Source organism: Ambystoma mexicanum, chromosome 3p, assembly GCF_040938575.1.
Source record: "Ambystoma mexicanum isolate Mex_15411 chromosome 3p, UKY_AmexF1_1, whole genome shotgun sequence".
In the NCBI taxonomy this organism is placed as follows: Eukaryota; Metazoa; Chordata; class Amphibia; order Caudata; family Ambystomatidae; genus Ambystoma; species Ambystoma mexicanum.
In genome coordinates, this window is record NC_090925.1 from 15,605,558 (window position 1) to 15,632,043 (window position 26,486).

At 50.1% G+C, this 26,486-nt stretch overlaps 1 protein-coding gene across 2 annotated transcripts in view; it reads right to left on the reverse strand.

Moving 5' to 3' along the window:
* The window catches only part of LOC138580078 (zinc finger protein 84-like), a 415,310-nt gene that overhangs the window by 188,574 nt on the left and 200,250 nt on the right, over positions 1 to 26,486 (reverse strand). For both annotated transcript variants that reach the window (XM_069650337.1, XM_069650338.1), the window contains exon 3: positions 3,646 to 3,738. In XM_069650337.1, the coding sequence (XP_069506438.1) occupies positions 3,646 to 3,738 (93 nt within the window). The remainder of the gene's footprint in view (positions 1 to 3,645; positions 3,739 to 26,486) is intronic.

The following is a 26,486-nucleotide window of genomic DNA, read 5'->3' on the forward strand; positions in this document are numbered from 1 at the left end:
ATCACGGCGAAGGGCATTCATGCAGGCAGGCAGCCAATCAGGCACACGGTGCAGTCAGGCCATTCACTTCTCTCCAGACACTCACAACATGTTATGTGTATTGGGACAAGTACCCAACCATTCAACACTCCACACTGCATTCATACCAGTTTCGGGCATGGCTGTCTCAGTCATTGTGTCGAACACCAGATACTAGACACCCACAACACAGAATGCGTATTCGTCATACACTCCATTCACCCAGGTCCCACCCACAAGCGTACCCACAACATACGGTCATTGAGAAGGCTCCAGCCAGTCTGGTCAGCACTTCCCCACACTACCATATATGGAACTTCCACCCAACAGCCAGTCAGGGGGTAGGGACAGTCAGGGCTTCCCTGGACTTCGGGAAGATCAAGGTAACAGGCGATGGAAGGCAAGAGGCCACAGGGGCCATCTTGTTTCCACCAGGAATCTACCGATTCCAATGACAGGGCCTGGGCATCCCAAAATGGAGGACGCTCAGGGCACAAGTCAATTCAGCACGGAGCTGCCATCAGCCCGTACCCTGCTCTGTGGGTCACACACAGGTGCCCAAAAACACACTAGGGGCACAGGGTTGCACCCCTATCCATGGGTGCCATAAAGGTATCCCATGGGTCTGTTCACCAAACCAAATGAGAGCTGCACCGCCAGGAGCCCCATATGAACTCCCGCGTGGAAAACCTGACAGAACACACAATAAAAAGCAGTAAAGGACAAGGATACAGAGGCCCTGTCCCTCCGATGCATTTCCAGCATCACAGTTAGCTTATAAGGGGGAACAGGGCAGGACATAATGTATATCACTGAATCATGTAGTGCGTGGGTAATGTGAGGCGGCAGAAATGCGAGATGGACACATAGGTATAGTTTTCTCACAAGTCGCCATTTTATTAAATGATAAAGGGTGAGATGAACAAACCAAGGCTAAAGTAAAAATGACCTAATGTGCAAAAGTATCTGTCCATCAAACTAATACATACAACAAAATCATACAGGAATTGTTCAGCGATTTAAACTTAAAAAAATAACATAAATGCAAACACAAAAGTTATGAACAGGAATCCTTGTGACCAAGGTTGGATCCCTTCTCGTGGACCAATTCAGGATGTTTTAAAACAAAGTTTAATTTCAGGAAAGTTCTTTTCACTACCAAAGGTTCCACTCCAGGTAGAATACAAAGTTCCACTAGGTCCTTCACTTGGCAAAGTGACTAACTCGGTTCCAAAAGGATTTCTCACTCTTAAGACAGCTGTCGAAGCTTTCCCCACCCTTCTGCTTGGAAAACCAAAAAGACTCTCCTGTCAGAGCTTTTCATTTGATTTACTTGATACAATTGCAACATTCACCTGTAAACCCTTTATGGATAATATTGGATTTCATATTCCTTCTTATCCGCCTCATATACTTTTGTCTTTCTTTGACAGCGTTGCTCAAGTGCTCTGGTGTACCATTCTCGCTCTAGGACTCGCTAGTTTCTTGTGGCGCCCTTCTGTTCCCTCAGGTTAGACAAGAGACAGCACTCCGATATGTTGTCTCCAGCTTGTGGGCTCCCCGCCGTCATAGAACAGCCTCGAGGTCCTTCGCGGCTCCCGCTTTCCTCTGGGCTCTCGCACCATGTTTTGTATGGCAGGGAGGCGGTTTCCAGGTTACCGTGGCTGCTAGGAGGTTTCTTCTTCCTTCCCTCTTGCGTTCGCTGCATGGTGAACCGGCCTCTGCAGTCCTCAGTCTTCTGCCTTCCTCCCGTGCCTGCCAGCTCCACGGCCATTTTGGCGTCCTCCCAGTCCCTCAGTCAACACAGAGAGGGCTCAGCTTTCCCAGGTAATGTTCTTCCACTTCATGCTGGGTAAAGCTTTTAAATACCCGGGGCACCTATCATACACTCACAACCAATAGAGCCTATATGGTGCTTCTTGTTCCTGGGGCTATGCATCACTACATTCATCCTCCTCATCCCGTTATTTCTAGATGTATGGGAGTTGTAGGCAGTTCTTGGTGTTTGATGTGTAGAGTATTGAAAGGTGTTACAAGAAGGTCTTGTGGATGGTTGAAGGGAAGGGGCCAATATGCAATCAAGGCCTGCAGAATGGAGGGGGTATCCCTAAAAGGGAAAGGGGGATACAATGCTGCATCTGATGATCACCCTATCACCCTACCCCCCCGCCTCCCACGCGGACCTCCCTCGTGTAACCGCACCCATCATTCAGGTAGGGGCTGCCATCCCCATGCCACATGGAGAGAGGCTACCGCAGGGAAAGGAGTGAGGACATCAGATTTATCACACCACCTTCAGCCCGACAGGGATGGAGGACCCCACAAGGAGCACCAGACCTAGCTTTGATGGCCGTAGGCCTGGAGAAGAATTGCAGAGAAGCCAAAGCCTTTGCAGCCCATGCCAGGGGGCCTTGGACAAGGACTGCAGAAAAATCCTCAAGACCGACCTGCAACGGATTGTATGTCAGTAGCCCAAAGAATGTGACCCAGGCTGCTTTAGGATGTTGATGAAGCCAAGAGTTGTGGTCAGTCCCATTTTAGTTTTGGTCTCTGTAACGGTTGCTCTTGTAGCATCTGCAAGTAGAGTCCCTAGAAAAAGCTGGGTGAAGAAAACAATATCAGCAACATTGCTTGAGCTCCCGTCAGGAACCCACAAAGTGGGAGGCAGTGTATCAGCCGCAGCAAGGAAGTACAATAATGACTCTTGAAATGGGGCCTCAGGTGGCTACGACGGTACGATGTTCATTTATCCCCCGTTTTTTTTCCTAGCACATTTTGCCGAAACATTTTTGCTCAAAAAAACATCGAAAAATATGGAGGGGGATGAGGGCATATAGGAGGAGGGTGGTGTATAGGGGAGGGAGGATTGGGGGGAAACCCCTCCAAACAAAAATAAATGCGAAGATTTTTTTGGGGTAAAAAGTGTCATGAAAAAAACAGATGAAGAATGAACATAGACCCGCTACGACACGGCCAATGCTGCGACCAGGATCAGCATCTGCAGCGATCCCAGCACCACCACACCACTCTAGTTCCAAGTAAGGACTGCTAATTCAGGTCTGGCAAAGGCTGCAGGAAGCTTTCAGGAGGAGCACATGTGACCGCCGAGGCCAGAAGTTCCAGTGGTTCACACCAAGTGGAAGAAGAGTAATAGCCTGAGGGAGGATTCAGGGCATGGAGTGGCAGAGTTTCATTGTCTGGAGGACCGGGAATTAGCCTCTCAGCCAGCTGGAGGGATCTGTAGGTGCATCAATATTCTCCAACACCTTCCAGTAAGCATCTCTCAAATAGCGCTGGGTCTCTCTAGACACAGGCAACCAAACCCTGGAGGATAAAAATGTTTTTTGGCGAGGATTGACAGCCCTAAAACACCTGTATCATATGATATGATGGAATGACTTCATTGTAGGAACACTGGGAATAGGAGATCATTTAAAGTGAAACGGGGATGTAACTCTGATCAAACCTTCTAAACGTCAGCCATAAAAGATGGGCCGTAACTAAACTGTCCTTAAAGGTTTCTCTGGGTTACTAACTACCCAGTGGGGCATCTTAGCGCAGGGGTTGGAGTTTGTGTGGAACGCATTCTTAATGTAAAATGTAATATTTTGGCAGAATAATCAGTACCTTGACTGCTCTCAGATTCCTGCTGGCCCAGTTGTTGCATACTGCGGTTTTCTTTTTCGCGTAATGAGAACACAGCGGTTGAAATAAGAGGACCTGTTATTGAAAGAAAACAAAAAAGAAAGATGTCACTTTGAATGGAAGAATAAAATGGCACCCAGCATGCTGTGTCACCAGTCCAAGATCTGCAATACAAGCATGGAGGGGACATATGACAACCACAGAAAGGCAGAATGAAAACAACTCATGATCAACAATATCCACGCCAATCTTGAATAGATGAACAGAGAACTGGGCGTTTTTCACACTGACACCATTGAATCTAGGAACATTAGTATTGCTACAGGATACTTTTATGTGTGTTCCACTTATGTGTAAGGTATGATGAAATCTCAAGTACAGAAGTGTTCACACAAACTGCCTGGTTTTCTTCCCCTTCAACCTGATTTATTGAGATTATGCCTGGTACAAACATGAGGTTCTTACTAGCCAGTGGCAGACGTCAGAAAAGGAACCTGATCAGGAACAGACATTTTGAGAATATGTACCTTTCCAGAAATGAACCATGAGCAGGTTAAGTCATCCAACTGAAGCACTTCTAGAAAATAACAGCATGCGAATCAACAGTTGCCTGGAGTCATGCCACATACCTTTACATCGGTTATGCACCAGATTCTCAAAATGGGTAGCTTCAAGATTATCACAGCACTTCCTTGAATTGCCCATTAATAAAGCTTTTGGAAAATCAGGCTGTGCAGACCAAACGTAGCTTGTATCTGGCCTTCCTTGACATCTCAAAGGCTTTCAACTGTGTTTATTGTTTAAGGTTCTGGGAGATGTTTAGGGAGTGGGGCTGCCAGGAACCTTTGGTTAATAGAACACCTACATTTATATATTAGACTTAAAGTCAGGCTGGATCAAGGGGAGGGTTGTTCTCTAGCTGGATCAATGTCGAGCGGGGCCTAGTGTGTGTGGGCCCCTTTTTTATTCAACCTTTACATTCTCTGCATAGGGGCAGCTCTAGCCGGTATTGTGGTAACCCCGCAACCCCCTAGACTGGGCTCCTTGAAGTTGCATTATCTCTTATATGCCAACGATCTCATCCTTATGGACTATATCGCAATGGGCTGTCAAAGGTCGCTAAACACTGTGGCTGATCACTTTGGGGACCTGGGCGTGGACATAAATGTGCCAAAGTCAAAGATCCTCGTCATGAATCGACATAGGAACCGCTCAGGTAGGCCTAATTTTCTTTGGTTCATAAATCAACCCAGAATGGAGCAGGTTTCTGAATTTAGATATCTTGGTGTTCTGCTAAAAGCTAAAAGGTCACTGGGACTAGCTAATCAGGCTCTCAAGTTTGAAGCAATTCTGGCAGTGACCAAATTACAGATACTGGATAGGACATTTGAGACTTTTTCCTCTTTTACCCGTTTTGAAAATGTACAACCAAATTCTGGTTCCAAGGTTGATCTATGGGGCCCAGGTATGAGAAGATGGTCTGCGCTGGGCTAGACTTCGTCGTTCATTTCAAAGCAAGTCTTGGTATTTCCCATGGGTACTACCATTGCAGCCCTATGACACATTTTGGGACTTCTTCCCCTGGAGGTAACTGTTAACTGACTTAGAGTACTACTAGCAAGAAGTGTCTTCTTCCCCCCAGCCTTTTCCCGGTTTGTGCAACTGAATGTTCACTTTAACCAGGGTGATTGTGCTCGTTTGAATGCTTGGATGAAAACTCATCTTCCCTGGAGAATAATGGTACACTCTTGGAAGATCTTCAGTATACTCCAAGCAGGGTTAAGAAAAAATTATATGAAAATGCTTGGCTCGCAAACAGATGATGCCTCAAATCTTACAAAATCTTTGAGCACTTCTCCTTGTATATCAAGCCATATAACTACATGCAGAAATGTATAAGAAGACATCCGTCCATGCAATCGAGGGAGTTCTAGTTATGTGTAAAATAAAATGTGTTGCCAACTAATGATGTATTAGATGCAAGGAACAACTGGTGTGTCGCCTCTGTGTGAAATCTAAAGAAACCATAAAACCTAACTATTGAATGTCCAGCACTTTATAAGCAGCAGAGTGAAATATTTGATTTATATTTTAAAACCCGAGCATTGTCTACATGGGCAATGTTGTGGTGGAATTCTCTCTTGGAGCCCACTGAGCCATTGTTTATAACCAATGGATTTTGTAAATAATATAGTCCTTGATTCACAGAGCTTATTCTAATGGAATGACATTGCTGGGAGTCTTTTCTATGTGATTTTTTGGCTTTTTATTGTATAAATTGACTGCGTTTTTGTTTTTACTGTTGCATGTGGGTAAAGTTTCACTTGTTGAAGCTAGGTCACAAAGAATTGAATTATTACAGTATGCAAAGTCAGAAACAGATTGTGGGTGTGTGTTTTGGGGCAATTGGGTTGGAAGGAGGGGTTGGACAAGGTCAATGAAAGCCACTTACCCAAAACGATGCACAGGAATTGCTTTGTTTTAGAACAGTCAAATGGAGGGGAGAAGTAGAACCTTGATTCCAGTAATGCCAGGAAGGGCATTTCGAATATTGGACCAATACTCTGATATCCTCAGGCATTCTCGTGCCATCTGTGGGAGTCCAGAAAACATACTCCTTGCATCTGCAGCACATGTGCGAAGTTTCCAGGAATTTCAAAAGGTAGCACGTTTACCGACGAAAAACAGCCTGTTCATTTACAAAAAGAATTAAAACAACAAGTGGGTGGGGGTGACGGGCATTCTGAAATATGCATAGAAACTTGGAAGTGACCACCATTTTCACCAATTAGAGTTGCAATAGCATGGATGAAATGATGTGGGAGGGGGAGGGGTATCTAGTCCGCTGAATGCATCCAATGTCGAAATAGAATGTTCCCAGTATAGCAGATAATGGCTATTGGATACCAGATTCACAAATTCAAAACCCATGCGATTCCAGTCTGTCATTAGCAGCGGGGGTGAAGGGCACTTATCTGGATGTATGCCAGTTCATGTGTAGCCCTTCACTGTCCACAAATTCCTTTAGCTTGTCCAATCTCAGACAACTTTATGGAGAGGTGGCGAACATTACTGTAAGTTTACCACACCACCATAAACTCACCTTGATAATGTGTGCAGGTTCTTTTGAAACATATCTGAATGTTCCTTGTAAGGGGGGTCAAAGAAGCAATCTGATCCACACCTGGGATGGTGGTGGTTCTAGACTCATTTGTGCATGGAAAGGTCCTCACTATCCTTATCGTCTAAGAGGGGTTACTTCTATCTCTCACACTGCAACTAAAGCATAAACTATTACAAAGTTCCTTCTTCAGGAGAATGGCTCCCTGCTCGTGCCGCTGGATCGCGTCCAAATGAATGTTCTCTTGCAACAAGAATTGCCAGCGGAAATGACTCCCTTCCCCAGACTTGCGGGTTTCACACAGCCTTTATGCAATTCCATGTCCAGGACAATGGCTCCCTTCTCCTGGGGTAGATCTATACAGTTTTCAATAAAACCAGCGGAATTACTCCCTTCCCCTGGAGTCTCCAGCACAACTCCCAGTTCAGGACGAGGAGAATGACTCCTTTCCCCAGGTATTGCTTGGCACAGTGCTTTCTCACAGTATTCAGCTTGATGTACACTTTGCCATTCTGGTTTGTTGGTAGTGAAGTCCAAAATCCTTCTTTGTTGATCACTGGGTTTAATGCCGCCACTGCGACAAGGAAGAGCCCTTTCATTTGCTCGGTTCCCTTTTATTCGGGTCCCATTCCCTTCTCTGGTGGTCAGTGGGCCTACTGTCACCACTGTGACGAGTAAGATTTCCTCTAATACATTCAGTATTTGCTTTTGGGTTTCAGACCCTCCACTGATTATACCCAGTAGCAGGCTCCCCACTTCCGAGGAGAGAGCTCCATGAACCAGCGTGCCTTTGATCATTGTGTCCCCTCCAGGTCTCAAGTACCACCTGTTAACTTGTGTGTGATCATGGTACGTCATAGGGACTTCCTGGGACCCCAACAGCTCTGCTGCTTCACTGCCATTGCGCGGTACTTCTCCCGTCTGTTCCATGCTCCACTCTCCTGCTGGTACTTATGCTCGGGTTTGCTCCGGCAGAACCCCTGGAGGACTCCCACGGCACTTCACAGGCACCCTCTTCCCTTCCGGTTTCTCATCAGCACCTGGATCTCTTGCGCTGGTTCACCTCCACACCTGCTGCCAGACTCTGCTAGCTTGGGCACGGCTGTGCTTGGGACGGCTGAGCTCGACACATTGGATAGTCCTTTGTTTCTTTTCATACCTTGTATCCAGTTCCTCTCATGCAGATTGATAAAAATCCTTTCACCCGGTTGATAACTTTATCCTAATAACTCCTCTGGGCGCCCTCGTACCAGTACTAGCCAAGTCCTTCATGTCTCCTGTGCTCTTCCTCGTACTTTTGGCTTTATATTTGCCTCCTGCGTTACAACAATACATGGGTTTACTTTCAGTCAAATATTTCTGAACAGTGGGAGGGCTAGGGAATGTTGGGGAGTGACAACATTCAATGGGCTGTACCCCAGGTGATCGTCCAGTTTGCCCAGAGGAAGAGTCCCTCCCCATGAAGTCCTCTGCATTAAGCCACCCGTAGGGGGACTATCGGGTAGCGGACGCACTTTCCCAGCCTCATGGAAAAGGGCTCCCTCTTGGTGAGAAGTGATGACACTTTGTGAATCGTTGTACCCTGTGGATGAGTTTCGTTCTAAGCAGACAGGCCAGTGGTTCTAAATTGGGGCAAACACATGGGGGGCGGGAGGCAAGAGGCAACTGAGGAGTGTGCATCATAACAGGGGAAAAGGGAGCAGAGGCTACCTTCTTTGTCAAAACCATTGCATGAAGAAAAGAGTGCAACAGCTAACCCAGAGAAAGAAACTATTTCTTTCAAAGTACTTTGGAGAAAATGGGCCAATAAACCACGTTGAAGGCATTTTCTGCCTCGAGCAATGACCACCAGAATATTGGGATTGACATTAAATACCAACATAAAAGGCATGGGTCTAGATGGGTGGTGGCATATGTGGAAGGATGTGATGGGTTAAGGGCTTAGGAAGAACCTTGTGATCCACAGTGACTAGTGACTGGGGGCAGGCATTAGGGAGAGCAAAGCTTTAGGCTTCCAGCACGTGAAGGACTCTCGTGATGTCAGCCCTGTATACCTCTCCGAGATTCTTCATACTGCTTAAGCAGCGAGGGGAGAAAGAGAGGGAGTCTTCAAGTTTGTGGCCCTGGCCCACCATTTTATTATAGTTTTTAATGTCACACCTTTTTATGGATGTCAGGAAAGGCACAAGTTACTTACCTGTAACTGTTGTTCTCCAGCATGGGTCTGGCATGGATTCACATGCTCATGAATATTCCCCGTCGTCAGGCTGGGAATCCTCGGTAAAGAAAAAACCAGTATCAGTTTCGTTTCTGATCTGTCTTTCGTAGTAGTAACCAATCACTGGTCTCTGCGTCATACTGACCACAGCCAATGACTGCCCTCTACCTAAGCACCGCCTCTTGCAGCCATCTTCAGATTTGGAAGCACGTGAAGTGGCAGTATGACCAAGTGAAGAGCCGCAGAGGGGTAGGCGGGAGGGTTCGCATGTGAATCCATGCCAGACCCATGCTGGAGAACAACAGTTACAGGTAAGTAACTTGTTCCTTCTCCAGCATGGGGTCTGGCATGGATTCACATGCTCATGAATAAAGAATACCTAGCAGTACACACATGCACAACCACGGGAGGTGGCAAAGGCTCAACATTAAGCATTACATCAAACTCAACATTAAGCATCTTACCTCCTCACCAGGATCACCTCAGGCGAACAGGTTGCGCAGCACTGCTTGGCCGACCCTGGACTCCTCCCTGGAATCCCGATCGACGCAGTAGAATTTCGTGAAGGTGTGCGTCGACCTCCACGTAGCAGCCCTGCAAATGTCCAACAGGGGCACACCAGAAAGGAACGCCGTGGTAGCTGCGATCGCTCTGGTGGAATGGGCTCTCAGACGGCCAGGCAGCGGTCGGTTTGCCAACCGATGACAGTACATGATACAGCCGGAGAGCCATCTGGAAATGGAAGCCTTCGAGAGAGCCTTCCCCTGATTGACAGGTCCAAAGTTCACAAAGAGTTGTGACGTCTTCCGAAAACACTTCGTGCGGTCCACGTAGAACTTCAGCGCTCTAGCCACATCCAGCGAGTGCAAAGTCCTCTCAGCCGGCGACGAAGGCGATGGGAAGAACACAGGCAACACCAAGGGTTTGTTGAGATGGAAGTCCGACGGTACCTTGGGCATGAAGGAGGGGTGCGTCCTGAGCACTACCCTCGTGTCGTGAAAAGTCAAGTACGGGGCCTTGCAGGAAAGGGCCTGGATCTCTCCCACCCGTCGTGCGGAGGTGATGGCCACAAGAAACGCTGTTTTCCACGACAGAAACTTCAACGGGGCCGAGTGCAGAGGCTCGAACGGAGGTCCCATGAGCTTGGTCAGCACCACGTTGAGCTCCCACGCCGGGGCCGGCGCCTTCACCGGCGGGAACGATCTGAACAGTCCCTTCATGAACTCTTTCACCAGACGATGAGACCACAGGGACGTCCGGCCCGTGGTTCTGGTGTATCGGGAGATCGCAGCAAGATGAATCTTGATGTACGCGTGTGCCAGTCCAGCTTTGGCCAGCGTCAACAGGTACGGCAGTACCTGGGGAGCCGTAATCCGTAGAGGGTTAATCTTCTGTGCGTGGCACCAGACAGAGAACCTCTTCCATTTGTGTCCGTAGCATTTAAGAGTCGAGGACGCCCTGGCCTTTGCAAGAACCTCTCTGCAGTCGGCCGGTATGTCGTAACCTCCAAACTCTAGCGCTGCAGGAGCCAGGCCTCCAAGTTCATCGATTTCGGGTCGTGGTGGAGGATGGCGCCTCCTTCCCTGGAGAGTAGATCCGCGTCCACCGGCAGCTTGATTGGCGGGGACGCTGACAAGTCCAGAAGGTCCAGGAACCATATCTGCCTCGGCCACGCAGGTGCGACGAGGATCATCCTGCACCGTGACCTCTTGAGCTGGTTGACGAGCCGGTTTAGCAGTGGCAAAGGAGGGAATGCGTAGAGGAACAGGCCCTCCCAGGGGAACGAGAAAGCATCGCCCATGCTCCTCGCCTGGGGAAACCTGCTGGCGAACCTCCGGCACTTGGAGTTCGCCGCCGTCGCGAACAGGTCGATCTGGGGTGTGCCCCACCGTCGGAAGAGGCAATCCACTAGATCCTGCCGTAGTTCCCACTCGTGGCACGAGCGCAGCTCCCTGCTGAGTGAGTCGGCAATGGTGCTTTTTATCCCTGCCAGATGAAACGGCACCAGAAACATCCTTTGGGCGACTGCCCAATGCCACAGGTCCTGCGCCTCCTTGGACAGTGCTGGGGACCTGGTTCCGCCCTGCTTCCTGATGTAAAACATGGTGGTGGTGTTGTCGGTGAAGATCCTCACCACCTTGCCCTTGAAGGACGGAAGGAAGGACCCGAGGGCCCAGAACACTGCACGGAGCTCCAGGACGTTGATATGGAGGGACTTCTCCGTCGGGAGCCAGAGGCCTCTCGCGTGCAGATTTTCGGTGTGCACTCCCCACCCTTCCAGGGAGGCATCCGTGGTCACTGTCTCCTGGTGGTCTGGGGTCTGGAAGTCCATGCCCGCCGTCAGATGCGCGCGGGTGCCCCACCACCGGACCGCTCGGCGGAAACTCTCGTCGAGTGTGATCCTCTCCTCGAAGCCGCCCGTCGTTTGGATCCAGCGCGCATCCAGGAACTCCTGCAACGGGCGCATCCGGAGCCTGCAATTGGGAATGAGGTAGATGCAAGAAGACATCATTCCGAGGAGGGACTTGATGGACCTCACCTTGGCCGCGTCGGAAACCAACATCCGCTGTACCTTGCCCAGGATGGACCTGGTCCTTTCCTCCGACGGGGAGGCCAGAAGGGACACTGTGTCGAGCTTCGCTCCCAGAAACAGTGCGTTTTGCGCGGGCACAAGGTCCTTGCCGTGTGCTCCACGGCGAGCTCCCTCGTCTTGGCTCGGATGAGCCAGTTGTCCAGGTAGGGGTAGACGTGGATCCCCTCGCGGCGCAGTTGCGCCGCCACCGGTGCAAGGCACTTGGTAAATACCCTGGGTGCCGACCGTAGTCCGAAGGGGAGGGCTTTGAACTGGTAGTGACGCCCTTGGACCACAAACCTGAGGAATTTTCGGTGCCCCTTTAGGATGGGAATGTGGAAGTAGGCATCCTCCAAATCCAACGACGACAGGAAGTCTCCTTCCTCCAGCTGCCCCAGGACGTGCTGGAGGGTGACCATCCGGAACTTCTGCGCCTTGATGAACTTGTTCAGACGTCGCAGGTCTAGGATGGGGCGCCATCCTCCCGTCTTCTTCTTCACGAGGAAGTATCTCGAGTAAACTCCGGAGCCCCGAAGCCTCTTTGGGACGAGTTCGATGACGCCCTTCCTGAGCATCGCCTTTACCTCCAGGAGCAGCTGAGGGACGTGAAGCTCTTTCCTGGCCACAGGGGGGACGCGCGGGCACCTTCTTTGAAACTCGAGCGCGTGGCCCCGGGCTAAGGCGTCCAGCACCCAACAGTCGGTGGAGATGGACTCCCACACGCTGACGAAGCTCGCCAGCCGGCCTCCCACCGGGGTGCTTCGGTGGGGGCCCGACCCCACGGCCGGTTCAATCCTATTTCCACGAGGCTTTGCCGCCTTGACCTCCTTGGCGACGACGGCGGGGTCCGCCAGACTTGCCTCGTCCTCTGTAGGCCTCCTGAGACGACGAGCGGGCCGCTTGACGGTAGGTGGAGAAACCGCCGCCGGAACCTTTGGAGGCGCCCTTGCCTCCGCTGCTCCGAAAGGGCGTCCGTCGTTGCAGAACCCCAAGGGCCCGGGCCGTCTCAGTGTCCGCTTTAATGGCCTGGAGGGAATCGTCCACTGTTTTCCCAAACAGGTTGTTCCCATCGAACGGCATGTCCAGGACTCTGGTCTGTACGTCTTGACGGAAGTCCGTAGCCTTGAGCCATCCACGCCGCCTAAGGCACACGCCGTTGCCCAACTGGCGAAACTCAGTGTCAGCGATGTCCGTCGCAATAGTGATGGCGTGGTCCGACGCCACCTCGCCTTCCTGTAGGATCTCCAGGGCATCCGCCCTCTTGTCGTCCGGTAGGAAGTCCAGCAGGGGAGCCAGTTTGTACCATAACTCCCTGTCGTAGCGGGCCACGATAGCCAAGGCGTTGGCCGCTTTAATCGTCGTCGCTGCCGACGAGATGACCCTGCGTCCCATAGCGTCCAATTTCTTTCCCTCGCCGTCCGGTGGGGAAGTCGATGTGGAGGCCGCACCCCCCCCCCCGCTTTCTTCCTGGCCGCCGCGGAGACGACGGAGTCCGGGGTAGGCTGCGCCCGGAGGCACAGGGGGGCCGCGTCCGGGACCCGGTACTTCTTCTCGTACCGGTCTCTTCTAGCTGGCGTTGTGGAAGGGTTCTTGAGGAGGGCGAGGCCCTCATCCCAAATGTCGTCCAGGAGAGGCACCGCGAGGACCGTCTTCCTCTTGGCCTCGCACCGTTGATAAAGGAATCCTTCCTTTTTCTTCTCTTCAGGGCAGAGTTGGAAAAGCTCGGATGCCCTGGCGATCATGGAGTGGAAAGATCCAATCTCGTCGGGCGGAGAAGCCCTGGTGGGAGGTGACGACGGTAGATCCTCGTCGTACACCTCGTCGTCCGTACCCGTCGCTGCCGTGTCAGTCCCCGTATCATCCCCTCGGGTGGACGGGGAGGAGGGCTGGACGGGGCGCGACGGCTGAAAAGGAGGTGGAGGCTGAACCCTTTTTTTCTTGGGCGGGGGAGCACCTGAAGGTCCCGGTTCAGGATCCCCCGACGGGAGAGGTTCCTCCGTCGGCAACGGTAGTCTCATCCTTATCTCTGAACATAAGGACTGTATAGCCAACAAAATGGCCGCCGAGTTGTCTTGCGGCACTGGCAGAGGGGAATCAGACGGGCGATCAGGGGCCCCGTCGGTACCCTCGACAATGTTGTCGTCGCCTGCGTCGGGATCCATCCCGACGGGCCGGTCTTCTTCCACGCCAAGGCCGTGGCTTAAGACCTCAATCAGCTCTTCCTCTGAGGTTGAGGCCGAATCTACGACGACGCCCTGCCCCCCCCCCTTTTTCTTCCCCGCCGGGGGTTTCACGGGGGTCCTATCGATGGGCACAAAAGAGGACTCCTTCCGAGGTGGCAGGGAGACTCTGAGCCCCGCGGTCGCCACCACTGGTATAGCCTCCACAGGCTGAGCCAGGGCCGCCGCGACAGTATCGATAGAGGGCTTGGCCGGATGGATTAAGGCCTTCACCACCTTAGGTGCGCTCACCGCCTTATCCTTGAGGGGGGGGACACTGCCTCGCTCCCCCTCCGATGGGGCCTTCGAGCTCGACCGGGGCCTCTCCAGGAGCTTTGCCGGGTGCTCGCCCTTCCTCTTACCCGACCCAGAGCGTTGGCTCGTGGCTGAAGGTGCCGGGGAGGGTGTGCCCTGCCTGGCGCCCGTAGAGCCCGACCGTTCGGCGCTCCCGGTGCCAGCGGACTCGCGGTGCTTGGCCTTGTGTTGGACCCCCGTCGCCGGGGCGTCCTCAAAGGTCTTAGAAGCCCGCTCGGATTTCTTCCTCTTCTTCTCGTCTGACGGGCTCTTCCCTTCCAGCCAGTTGGCGAGACGTTGATGGCGGTCCTTCATGGTCCGCTCCGACATGTTGCAGCAAAACGCACAGTCCTTCTCCACGTGCGTCTTGTCCTCATGTAAGCAGTAGAGACAAAAGGAGTGTTCGTCCTCAAAGACGTTCTGGAGCTGGCATCCAGGGCAGATCCTGAACAGCTTTCCGGGCGTCGAGCTTCCCTTCTCCTGGGCCATGTCCGGGCCTGAGAAACTTCTGGAGTCCTCCAAAAGCGTAGCTCGACGAAATCTTCACCCTTGAGGGGCGCAGACGAATCCGACACGGGTCCCCGTTGATCGGATGGAGAGTCGGTGGAGCTTGAGGCTCTTTTGACCGAAAAAACGAAGTTTTTGAGAAAAAACGTGAAAAAATTAGCACTAACGCTCGAGAGCAATAGCACGAGGATCCCAACACATGAACGTGCGGTAAAAATCTGAAGATGGCTGCCAGAGGCGGTGCTTAGGTAGAGGGCAGTCATTGGCTGTGGTCAGTATGACGCAGAGACCAGTGATTGGTTATTACTACGAAAGACAGATCAGAAACGAAACTGATACTGGTTTTTTCTTTACCGAGGATTCCCAGCCGGACGACGGGGAATATTCATGAGCATGTGAATCCATGCCAGACCCCATGCTGGAGAAGATGCCCCCTGTTTTTTGTCAACCACAATGGCATCACTAGGGAAATAATATTGCTGTTTCTGCATGGCAAAGGCCAAGGATTACATTTTTTCACAACATTTAACAAATGTGTTGTTGCTCTGATCTGTAAATTGCGTGTTTTTAGGAAGATTTTCTACACGGCCACTCGTGATCGCTTGAATAGAGTATGTGCAGGGATTCCCTTAAATTAGGCTAGTCTTCCACAATTGTATATAAAGTCAAGCTTCAAGAATCTATACAGTTAAAGTAAATATTTTAAAAAGTATGATAAAAACAATAAAATCCCTCTAAAATACACTAAACATTTAAATAAGTATGCAGCCACTTTTAAAGGTTAATACAATATTTGGCTACTTTGTGAGAATTTTGAAAACGTGTTTATGAAGTGAGTTAATGCAGATACATCCTTCAACAGTAGGAGGTCAGTATTAAACCACAATGTCCCTAAAATCACAAACCCCAATATACACAGATACTAAGTACAATTTCATTGAGCCAGAGAGAAAACAATGTAGGTACTTGCAGTTAGTGCAGAGAGTTTTAAAAGTTTGTCCAAGGACCCTAACTGGACAAAGCAAGAAGCAAGAGCCCGGTTTCAATGAAAATAGGTCCAGGATGGATTGCCACAGGTTGGTTTTGCCAAAGGCCACCTTTCTATTGGCCACTTTTCCGCAGCAAAAGCACATACAATTCATTCTGCTCTCACTGCTATGGCTTTAATGTACAAGAAAACCCTTCCACCCTCAGCCCGCCTGCCCATTAAGTTCTGAAGACCCCTCCACAAACCCTGGTCAGTCATCTCAATAGCCCTCTGAGGGTTCCAAACCGCAATCTCCCATCTGCGTCTTTCTTCGATGCAAACAAGAGCCCCACAAGCCCCCTCTGATTTCTCAGTTTCCTCCCCACTTACCCCAGCACCCGTCCTCCATCCTGGGCCAGCATCTGTTGAGCATCAAGAAAATTCCAGTATACACAACTGCAAGAATAGTGACCCAAGCCTGTAGTAGTAAATACTACAGAAAGTAAGGCAGCGCATATACATCAGACATCCCGCACGTAGAGTGCTGCAGGAGTATGCCATGAGTAGGCGCAGCAGCAGAAATCCGGGTTGGAATGTCCCTCAAAATTTGAGCTGCAGAAACACCACAAATCAGTTTCTAGAAGGCAGCAGGGGCCCCGCACTTTTGTTACAGTGAGTTTCACAAGTTGTGGAATCTTCTGGAGGAGTACGTAGGATAGTGGGCCAGAGGATCCAGATGTCCCTTCCGAAACAAGAGGAGAAAGGGCCTGAAGCGGATTTCCTGGGACGGAAGAGGGGCCAAGCTTCATCCTAAGAGGCGCAGAAGTGAACAGCACGGCCCAGGAAGGAGGATCCAAAGTAGTCTCCACAGCTTCAGCTACACAAAGGGCATAGTTCCGCAGACAAGTATGTGCTTACAGACACACAAAGGCCAAAAACCAAGTATCTCAAGTGGGTGATCAGTCAGCCTCAACAATAGTCTTTGAGGTGGAAAATCAGGACTCTCTAATCAGCTAGCTATGTTTACAGAGGAGGTGAAGAATACTTTACACTCTCCCTCAGAAGTTCCCTTCTAATTCATTGGGAGTGGTATTACAGGATCAAGCTGAGTTGCCTTCTGGCGTGGGTGACGTCTTTCCTCCTTTATCTATTTGTAATTTTTCCGAGCCTGGAATTCTGGCCCCAATACAGTAAAAAAAAAAAAAATAATGGCAAAGTTATATCTTGTAAAACCTTTGGGTCAAGGACATTTCTCCGTACCTTGACAACTAAGATGCCAAATTTATTAAAGGAAGACTCCATCAAGGCCCTCGATATGTACCTTCCAGGGATCAGCCTAGGAAGGTTCAAGATTTGAACTTGGAGCTGGCCCAAGGCCTAGCTAAGTGCTGGCTGGGAGAATCCAATTAAAGGATATCTGGTTGCTATGAAACAGGGCTCTATTCTGCCGTAATCCACACCTTCTTTGTCAACTGCACAGAATTTGGTCTTGGTGAATTGGAAATGTGGGCTTTGGCCTATGGCTCAGACAGTGATCAAGTCTCTCTTGATACATCAAAGTCCTAAGGCCACAGGGGTCACGTACCTCACAACCAGCAATGATATGCCTGCGCTTGTCCCCACCAACTCTCAGTTCTCTAGTAGGCACCGTGACCCCCAAGCCACTCTCCCAGCGCACTATCAGCAAGCTATCTGAGAGACCAGTGCCCCTCACTCAACCTATCCTCCTGCAGTCAACCTTCATGTATTCTGGCGACCCCCTATTAAACTTGCAGGTTGTAGTGCACATCTCCCAACGCCTACCGATGCCCACACCACCGCAGGCGACTTGCACCAATACCCAACCTCCCAGAAGAACAACTTACTTCTTCCCTTGTAACGTTCTTTCGATGGGATGTTCCTCCGACGTATTCCTTATCTTTGATAGATCATCTCCCAGCTTGCTGGCCTCGTAATTTTTTTTTTCAGTAGAGGGCGCTGCGCGTCGACGTCCCTCGAGCCGATGTCCCTCGACGGCCTCTGTATCGACGCCGTCATCACGCGTATAAATAGACTCGCGCAGCGTCCGTTGCTCAGTTCCGTTTTGACGTTAACAGTTTTCTCACATGAATTGGTTATTGACCTTGAAGGAGCGTAAGCTGAAACCACAAGGGAAGTATTACTGCGGGGATGGATGGGAGGGGCGATAAGGAATACGTCGGAGGAACTTCCCATCGAAAGAACGTTACAAGGTAAGAAGTAACTTGTTCTTCGAAGGGATTGTGTCCTCCGACGTATTCCTTATCTTTGATAGATTCCCATAGCAGTGGTGTGCAATTGGAGGTGGGAGTAAAACACCATGTTTCCTTTTAAGAATGAACCGAATGTAATACGGCTTTGCCAAACCTAGTCTCTTGACTAGAGAAGGAATCCAGGTTGTAAAATCTTGTGAAGGTATGTGCGGACGACCATGTGGCAGCCGCACATATGTCTCAAACCGGCACCCCTCCTTCGAGGGCCGAGGAGGCTGTGATACCCCTGGTTGAATGAGCCCTAAGATTTTGAGGAGGCTCTTTCCCTGCTAGTTTGTAACATTCCAGAATGGCCAAAATAATCCATCTGGAAATGGTTTGTTTTGTTATCGGTAGTCCTAATTTGTGCCCTGTGTAAACTACGAACAGTTGGTCTGCTTGCCTAATCCTAGCAAGTCTGCTGAGGTAAAAGCTTAAAGCCCGCTTTGGGTCCAGCCTATGTAGCCTTTCTTCCTCTTTCCCGGATGGAGAGGCGGATAGAATGAAGGTAAGGTAATTTTCTGAGTGATGTGGAATTCAGAAACCACCTTTGGGAGGAAATTAGGCTTCACCTGTAGGACAACTGTCTTTATGAAAAATTGTATGAGGGGGTTTACAAGATAGAGCTTGTAATTCGCTCACCCTTCTAGCAGATGTTAAAGCCACTAATAAAACAGTTTTAAGAATGAGAAATCTTAGCGAACAAGAGTGGAGTGGTTCGAAAAGAGTCCCCATCAGGAAATTTTAGACAAAGTCCCATAAAGGAACCTGGAAAGGTCTTGGAGGGTAGACATTAGTTAATCCCTTTAGAAATTGTATTACTAAGGGGAATTTGAAATACGGAGGCTCCTCTGCAGTGTGCTTTAAGATTGATAGCACTGCGAGATAGCCCTTGATAGTGCCAACTTGAAGGCCTGAATTTGCCAAGTAGAGTAGAAAGGATAACACCGTTGGTGTACCACATGAAAAGGGGTCGATATTCTCTTCTCTACACCAGCTGCAGAATTTTTTCCAACATCAGCGATATAAAGACTTTGTTGCTGGCCTTCTGGCCGAAAGCAACACTTCCATGACGTCATCAGGGAGGTCCCAATCCTTGTACCTCAACCTTTCAGAAGCCAGGCGTGAAGGTTGAGGGTTCTGATGTCTGGATGGAGAACCTGACCTCCCTTCTGTGAGAGAAGATTCTCCTTGAGTGGAAGACAAATTGGAGGGCAGACGGACATGTCCAGAAGGTCCGGGTACCACGTTCTCCTGGCCCAGTCTGGGGCAATAAGGATCATGGTTCTCCGGAATCTTCTCAACCTCCTGATCATTTGAGGAATGACAGGGACTGGTGGAAACGCGTACAGGAGTGGGAACTCCCAGTCCACTACGAACGCGTCCCCTAGAGCTTGTCTCGGGGGAAATTCCCTTGAACAAAACAGATCGCACTTTCTGTTGGTACTGGTGGCAAACAGATCCACTTAAGGGGTTCCCCAAAGGGCGAAGATCTCCTGAAGCACTTCCTGAGCTAGTTCCCACTCGTGGGAGACTGTGCCCTGCCTGCTCAGAGCGTCCGCCGTCAAGTTCTTCTCTCCGGCTAGGTGAACTGCCGATAGAGAGATTCCTTCTTGAATTTCCCAAAACCAGAGCTGCATTGCCTCTCTGCACGGTGGCAGTGATCCTACGCCTCCGCTTTTGTTGAGGTAGTGCATGGCCACTGTGTTGTCCATCATTATCAGGACATTTTCCCCTGTACAGATGGCAGAAAAGCTTTCAGCGCTAGTCTGATTGCTCTCAGCTATGTAGTCTGGACTCCGATGGAGACTCAACGACCGCTGATGGTCAAGTTGTTGGTATGGGCTCCCCACCCCGTGAGTGAGGCATCCGTGACTACTGTTATCTCCGACCATCGTTGCCAAAACAGTTCCCCCTTCAAGATGTTTTTCTGGCAGGCCCACCACTGAAGGTCTCGAGCCACCTTGTCCGGAATCTGAAGGAGGTCTGTCATTCTCCCTGATTATTGCGACCACTGAGTTCTCAGTGCCCACTGTAGAGATCTCATTCTCAGGCGAGCCTCTGGCACAAGGAAGATACAGGATGCCGTGAGGTCTAGCAACTTAAAAAAGTCGAAGGCTGGGAGACGTTGGGCATTTTGAAACTTGGTGACCATCTGCAGAATATCTTGAGCCCTCACCTCTGGTGGCGAGGCTTTTCCCAGGGAAGTGTCCAGGACCGCTCTAATGAACTGGAGTCTATGTGATGGTATCATCTGTGACTTCTTTAAATTGAGGGAGAAGCCCAGTTTGTGAAGGAAGTGGCAGACATAATCTAGCTGGATCTGAGCTTGTTCCGAAGATACAGCTCTGATCAGCCAATCGTCCAGGTAGGATTAGACGTGCATCCCTTCCCTCCTTAGACTTGCAGCCACTACCGACATTAGCTTGGTGAAGACCCTCGGGGCGGAGGTCAGCCCAAATGGCAGAACTCGAAATTGATAATGAGAGCCGGCAATTGCGAACCTCAGGCATTTCCTGTTTTTGAGATGGATTGGCACATCCTGGAGGTCCAGAGATACTAGCCAGTCCTGGAGCTGGAGGCCTGAAGGATCTGAGAGAGAGTTACCATCTTAAACTTGTCCTTCGTGAGGAACTTGTTCAATTCTCGTAAGTCCAAGATAGGTCTCAGTCCTCAGTCTTTCTTCGGTATGAGAAAGTTGGGGGGAGTACCAGCCCTTGTTCCTCTCCGCGACAGGTACCGGTTCTATCGCACCTTTCTCTAGCAGGTCTACCATCTCCTGCAAGAGGAGCGGATCTGGAACTTTCAGAGAGCTGTTCCCTGGTGGATTACTCTGAGGGATCCGTAGAAAAGGCAGGCAGCAACCTTGGGCAACTGTCTCCAATGCCCAAGCATCTAACGTAATAGCCTGCCATTCCGTCAGATGTTGAGTTAACCTGCCCCCTACTGGTGTTTTGTGAGGAGAGTCCTCAGAGCGTTTTTTTTGGAGGCGGCTGATGCAGATGCCGAGGGTAAAGAGGCACCTGCTGCTGTTGCGGCTTTTGTGTTTTTACCCCGTCCACCTCGGGTGAATTTTTTCTGGCCCCTTTGAACCGGCTGTCCTCTGCCCTTTCCGAATGCGGAATAGAAGCAAAAGGACTTACCTCTCCAAGAGGTTCCTGAGGGATTTTGCTGCGGCCTTAGATGTTTGTCGTTTTTCTAAACTGTCATCCGCCTTCTTACCAAACAAAGAAGAGCCGTCAAAGGGCATATTCATGAGTCTGCTTTGCACATCTGGAGCAAGACCAGGCTTTTGCAACCAAGCAAATCTCCAGGTTGTTGTACTTGCCGCCATGGCTCTGCTGATGCTGTCAGCAGAATCGATGCCAGTTTGAAGGGATTCGCACATAGCATCTTTACAATCCTTGATGATGTTTAGGAACGCTTCCCTTTCTTCTCCCTCCGGGAGGCAGTAAGCCGCTGATGAAGCACACTCCCAAAGTGTGTGGCTGAACCTAGCGAGGGTACAAGTAGCATTGATGGATTTCAACGCCATGCTACATGCGGAAAAGACTTTTTGGGCCATAGAGTCATATCTCTTTTCATCGCTATCCTGTGGAACAGTAGGGTAAGCCGATTTACTACCTGCTGAAGGACCTGCCTGAACAACCAGACTCTCCGGAGGTGGGTGTTTGGATAAATATTCAGGGTCAGCAGAAGACCCCCTATATTTAGCTGACAATTTTTTGTTAACCGCCGGGATTACCTCAGGTGTTTCCCAGTTTGCCAATATTCTCCTTTGTAATGCCGCATGAAATGGCACCACAGGATCCTCCTGTGGACCTTTGACCAAGATGTCTGTGAGGTTGTCTTGCTGAAAATCAGGTGAGGGTGTGGACCACCCCATAAACTCTATTATCCTTGCCATCAAGGTTCTAATAAGGGGTTTCAGCATGTTCCCCTGAGTCTGGTGTGGCAAATTCCACTTCTGGGGAAGTGTCCAACCCACCTGCTTCCTGTAGGGATTCATGGAGGTCTTTAAACCTACCCTCCTCAGAGGTAAATTCCTCTGGTGCAGGAGTCACAGGTCCCTGCAACTCAAAAGGTCTTTCCTGATCCGAATCCTCCCCTTCTTGATAAACAGAAGATAAGACTCTGGAGTGATCAGGTCTTGAAAATGGTATAAATTTCATTTCCAGAGCAGAAGGAGACAAATTTGTCATGATTGGCTGAGAAAACATCGACGCGGACGTTAAAGGCTTCAAAGCCATCGAAAAAGGTGTCGAGAAAGGTGGTAGAGGCCTCGATGAACTCGAGATTATCGGGATTCTACTCGAGGTTGTCGACGACATTCTCGTGCTCGAGGCTCTGGGTATGGCCAATGGCTTTGAGGTGTCCGTGGGTTTATACTTTCTCGGCGTCGACTCGACTGACCTGTGCATCGAAGAACCCTTCGATAACTGCATCGACGACGCCGATCTATGTGTCGAAGGGATCTTCGACGACGATGTCGAAGATGCAACTTTGCCTTTACTCGAGGGTTCATGACGCTCTCGAGTGGCTTCTTTTGCCGGGTGCTGCGACTCACGGCTTTGATTTTTCGGGTCTTTCAGCCAGGGTATCACCCTCAGCAATCTTTGAGGGGGTCGAGGCCGCTTTCTCAAAGACGCTTAGCATCTTTTTCCTGAATTCCTCCCACTCAGCCTGAGAGCTATGTTTTGTGGGGCAGGAGACCCTTTTTGGGGAAACGGAAGAAGGCGAAGATGAGGAAGGGGATCTTCGACGTCTCTTTTTTTAATGCTTAGATCTCGAAGAGTGATGGGAACTGCTTCGAGACCTAGAACGAGAATGTCTTTTGTGATGGCGAGGAGACGAAGAAGTTTTAACTGCCTTACCTCTCTCGAGCTTCCCCTTACGCTCCTTCAAGGCTTTCGCCGTCATGGATATGCAGTCCTCGCACTCGGAACAATGGTGCTCGATTCCCAGGCAACAAACAGATCCTGTGAGGATCCGTCAACGACATTTTCTTTCCACAGTCTTGACATTTTTTGAAGACGGACCGTGGAGTCGTCGGTTCGGGTGAGGAAGCCATCGAGTACGAGTCGGTATTCACGAGGAATATTGATATATTTGACTGAAGAACTGAGCAACGATATTCTGAGGCCCCACGAAGCGCGGAAAACAGAACTGAGCAACGGACGCTGCGCAAGTCTATTTATACACGTGATGACGTCGGCGTCGAATCAGAGGCCGTCGAGGGACATCGGCTCGAGGGACGTCGACACGCAGCGCCCTCTACTGAAAAAGAAATTCCGTGGCCAGCAAGCTGGGAGATGATCAATCAAAGATAAGGAATATGTTGGAGGACACAATCCCTTCGAAACACAATTACTGCTGTCCGAGACACTAGCTTAAAGGCACACAACCCGATATAATCAGCATCCCCTTCCCAACTATGTACACAAAGCCTCCCCAGCACTAACAGCAAATAAGAAGCTGGCACTGCACCACAAGCATATCACGTTGGAAACCCAGACAAAGCGCACCTCGACGACCAACCACAGTTCAGGCAAGGAACAGTAGGCTTTGCACTAGAACAACCAGAATGCCCCTTCACTGCCTCACACCCTCCATCTTAACTAGAAACTCCAATTTAAGTTCTCGGTCGCACTTTACCAGCACAACCATGACGGTTAAGCACATCCCTCAGAACCTTGGCCATCTCAGAGGTCCTAAACCTCCAACAAAGCCCTCCAGTCACCAAAGTGGTAAAACGCACCTCATATTGCCCACTACAAAGGCTCAATGCAACAGACTAGCCTGCATCCCCCTAAAAGATCCCATCCCCCTTAAGGACTGCACAGGCCCACAAGTGCTCCTACTGCCACCACCAGCCTCATCTCATTCACCAGTGTGGTGTCCCGCACCATCTTCAGGTCCCCACCCCCTTCTAAAAGCATCCCTCATAATGCAAGATCTCTTACAGCCCATGCCCTGGACATAAATTACCTGATCAAATCCAAAGACCTCGACCTGCTCGCCCTCACAGAAACGTGGCTTCATCAAACCTCTGGTCCTACCCAATCCTAGCACTGCCCGACCGCTTTACCATCCTCAGAAGTGACATTTTTGGGGCGTCGGCGTCACGCTCATTTTAAAAGACTCCCTCCAATGTAGACTCACTAACAGCGCTATGGAGGGGAACTTCCAAACTCCTCTCAGCTAAACTATTTTTGTCCCCATCAGATACTACCACTATCCATATTATATACCGGCCACCTTGCCCAACCTCTTCCTTCGAGGAGAACCTCACCCACACAGTGAACCATTCTTCGCGGGGATCGCAACCTTTACCCTAAACGACCCGGCAAACCACGTTGCCACAGCAGTGGTGAACGCTCTATCAGCCATAGGTTTCAAACACTGCGTGACAGCACCAACACATATGGGCAGAATGACATGCATTATTTACCGTAATAGCATTTCTGATGATTGTATCTGCTTAGATTCACATGCTGTGCATATGGTCCGACATCCAATGGTAACCGCGGAGTATTGCATCTCGTCTTTCGGGGACCGAAAGGGGACATCGGCATAGGCGTGTCTGTAACACTATCCCTATCGTGACGTGTGTAGTACCCAAAATCCCTCACGCGCCAAGGTCCCTCCGATTGTATTTTTTCTGCCTGGTCAAAACCACATTCATATCCCATCCAGGGGCTGGGTGAGAAATGTGAGGATAAATCCTCTTAACTCCTTCCATAAAGGCTTCAATCACCGGTATTTTCCACCACAACATCTTTTGTTGTGATATGGTGTATGCTAACAAAGCAGCCAGATGAACCTTTAAAGAATTGAAGACTTACCCAGAGTCCAACAGGTGGGTTAGATACAGCACAATGTGTGAGGGTGAGCAATCTATGGGATTGACGCCCTTGGAATTACACCAGATGACAAAACGTTTCCATTTGCTGGCATAGCAATAACGTGTATTAAGTTTTCTCGCTTCCCTGAGTATGTCCATGCACCTCTGAGGGAGTTGCAGGTGTCCAAACTCTAGGATCTCAGGAGCCAAGCTGCTAAATTCAGAGTTTGTGGGCATGGGTGTAGGGTCTCCCCCCTGTCCTGAGACAACATGTTGTATGGGCAGGGCAGCTTAACTGGTGGGGAGAGGGACATTTCCATCAGGTCAGCGAACCAGGGTTGGCGGGCCCACATGGGGGCCACCGGTATCATGGCAACGGGTTCTTGCTGCCTCTTGTGCACTATCTTGTTGAGAAGGGGAAGTCGGGGGGGAAAAGCGTAGCCAAATTTCCCCCACCAAGTTATCCAGAGACCATTCCCCTTGGATCGGTTCTGGGGGTACCTGGAGGCGTAGTCTTGGCATTGAGCGTTCTCCTGAGTAGCGAACAGGTCGAACTCTGGGAAACCCCATTCTGCAAAGACGTTGGACACAATGTCTTCGTGCAGTCGCCATTCGTATTCTTCTGGCAGAGGAAAATCTCTAGTGAGTATGTCTGCCAGAAGATTGAGTTCCCCTGGAACATGTTGGGATAACAAAAACATCTTGTGTTTGAGAGCCCATATCCAAATGTTTTGGGACAGCTTGGATAGCCCTGGAGAGTGAGTGCCCCCCTCTCTGTTCGGGTAATACATTGCCGTAGTGCTGTCCGTTAGGATCAGCACTGTCTTCCCTTGCAGTTGCATCTGAAAGGCCTTCAATGCTTTGAACACCACTAACAGCTCCAGAAAGTTTATATGGTTGGACGCTATTTGAGGGGATCACACTCCGTGTGCTTTATGCTGAAGCAAGTGAGCCCCCCACCCCGTAAGAGATGCGTCTGTCGTGAGAGTGGCTTCCACTGCAGGGGTGGTGAAGGTCTTCCCCTTCAAGAGGTTTTCTCTTGACCACCACTGCAGAGAGAACGAGGGCTGGCGAGACAACTAACAGATCTTCCCATTGTCTGCTGGCCCGACGCCACTGGCTGTTGAGCCACTCTTGCATGGGACGCATGCGCAGCCGCGCATGGGGATCCAGGTATATGCATGACGCCATCATCCCTAGCAAACGCATGGCTTTGCGTATCATCACCTCCCGACTGGCTACATATTGAAGGATCTGAGAAAGCATGTTCTGAACCCTCTCGCTGGAGGGGAAGACAAGACCGTCTTCCGTCTGAATTAGAGCCCCCAGAAATTGTTTTACTTGACTGGGGAATAAACTGGATTTCTTTTCGTTGATTGAGAAACCCAGGCTAAAGAGGAGATCTACTGTTTTGTGGGTGTTCGAAAAACAAACATCGAACGAGTCCCCCGTGATGAGCCAGTCGTCAAAGTAAGGGTAAACTGGGAATGATAATCTGCGCAGGTGTGCAGCTGCCACTGCCAGGACTTTGGTAAACACCCTTGGCGCAGAGGCGATGCCGAAGGGGAGTACCTTGAATTGGTAATGTCTGTCCTGGATCATGAACCTTAGATATTTCCTGTGCGCTGGCAACATTGAAATATGAAAGTATGCATCTTTCATGTCCAAAGTTGCCATGAAGTCCCCTTGTTTCAGCAATGGGATCACCTCCTGCAGTGTTACCATGCGAAACTTCTGGGGTTTTATAAACTTGTTCGCTGGGCGCAGATCTAGAACAGGGCGCATGGTGAGATCCTTTTTGGGTACAAGGA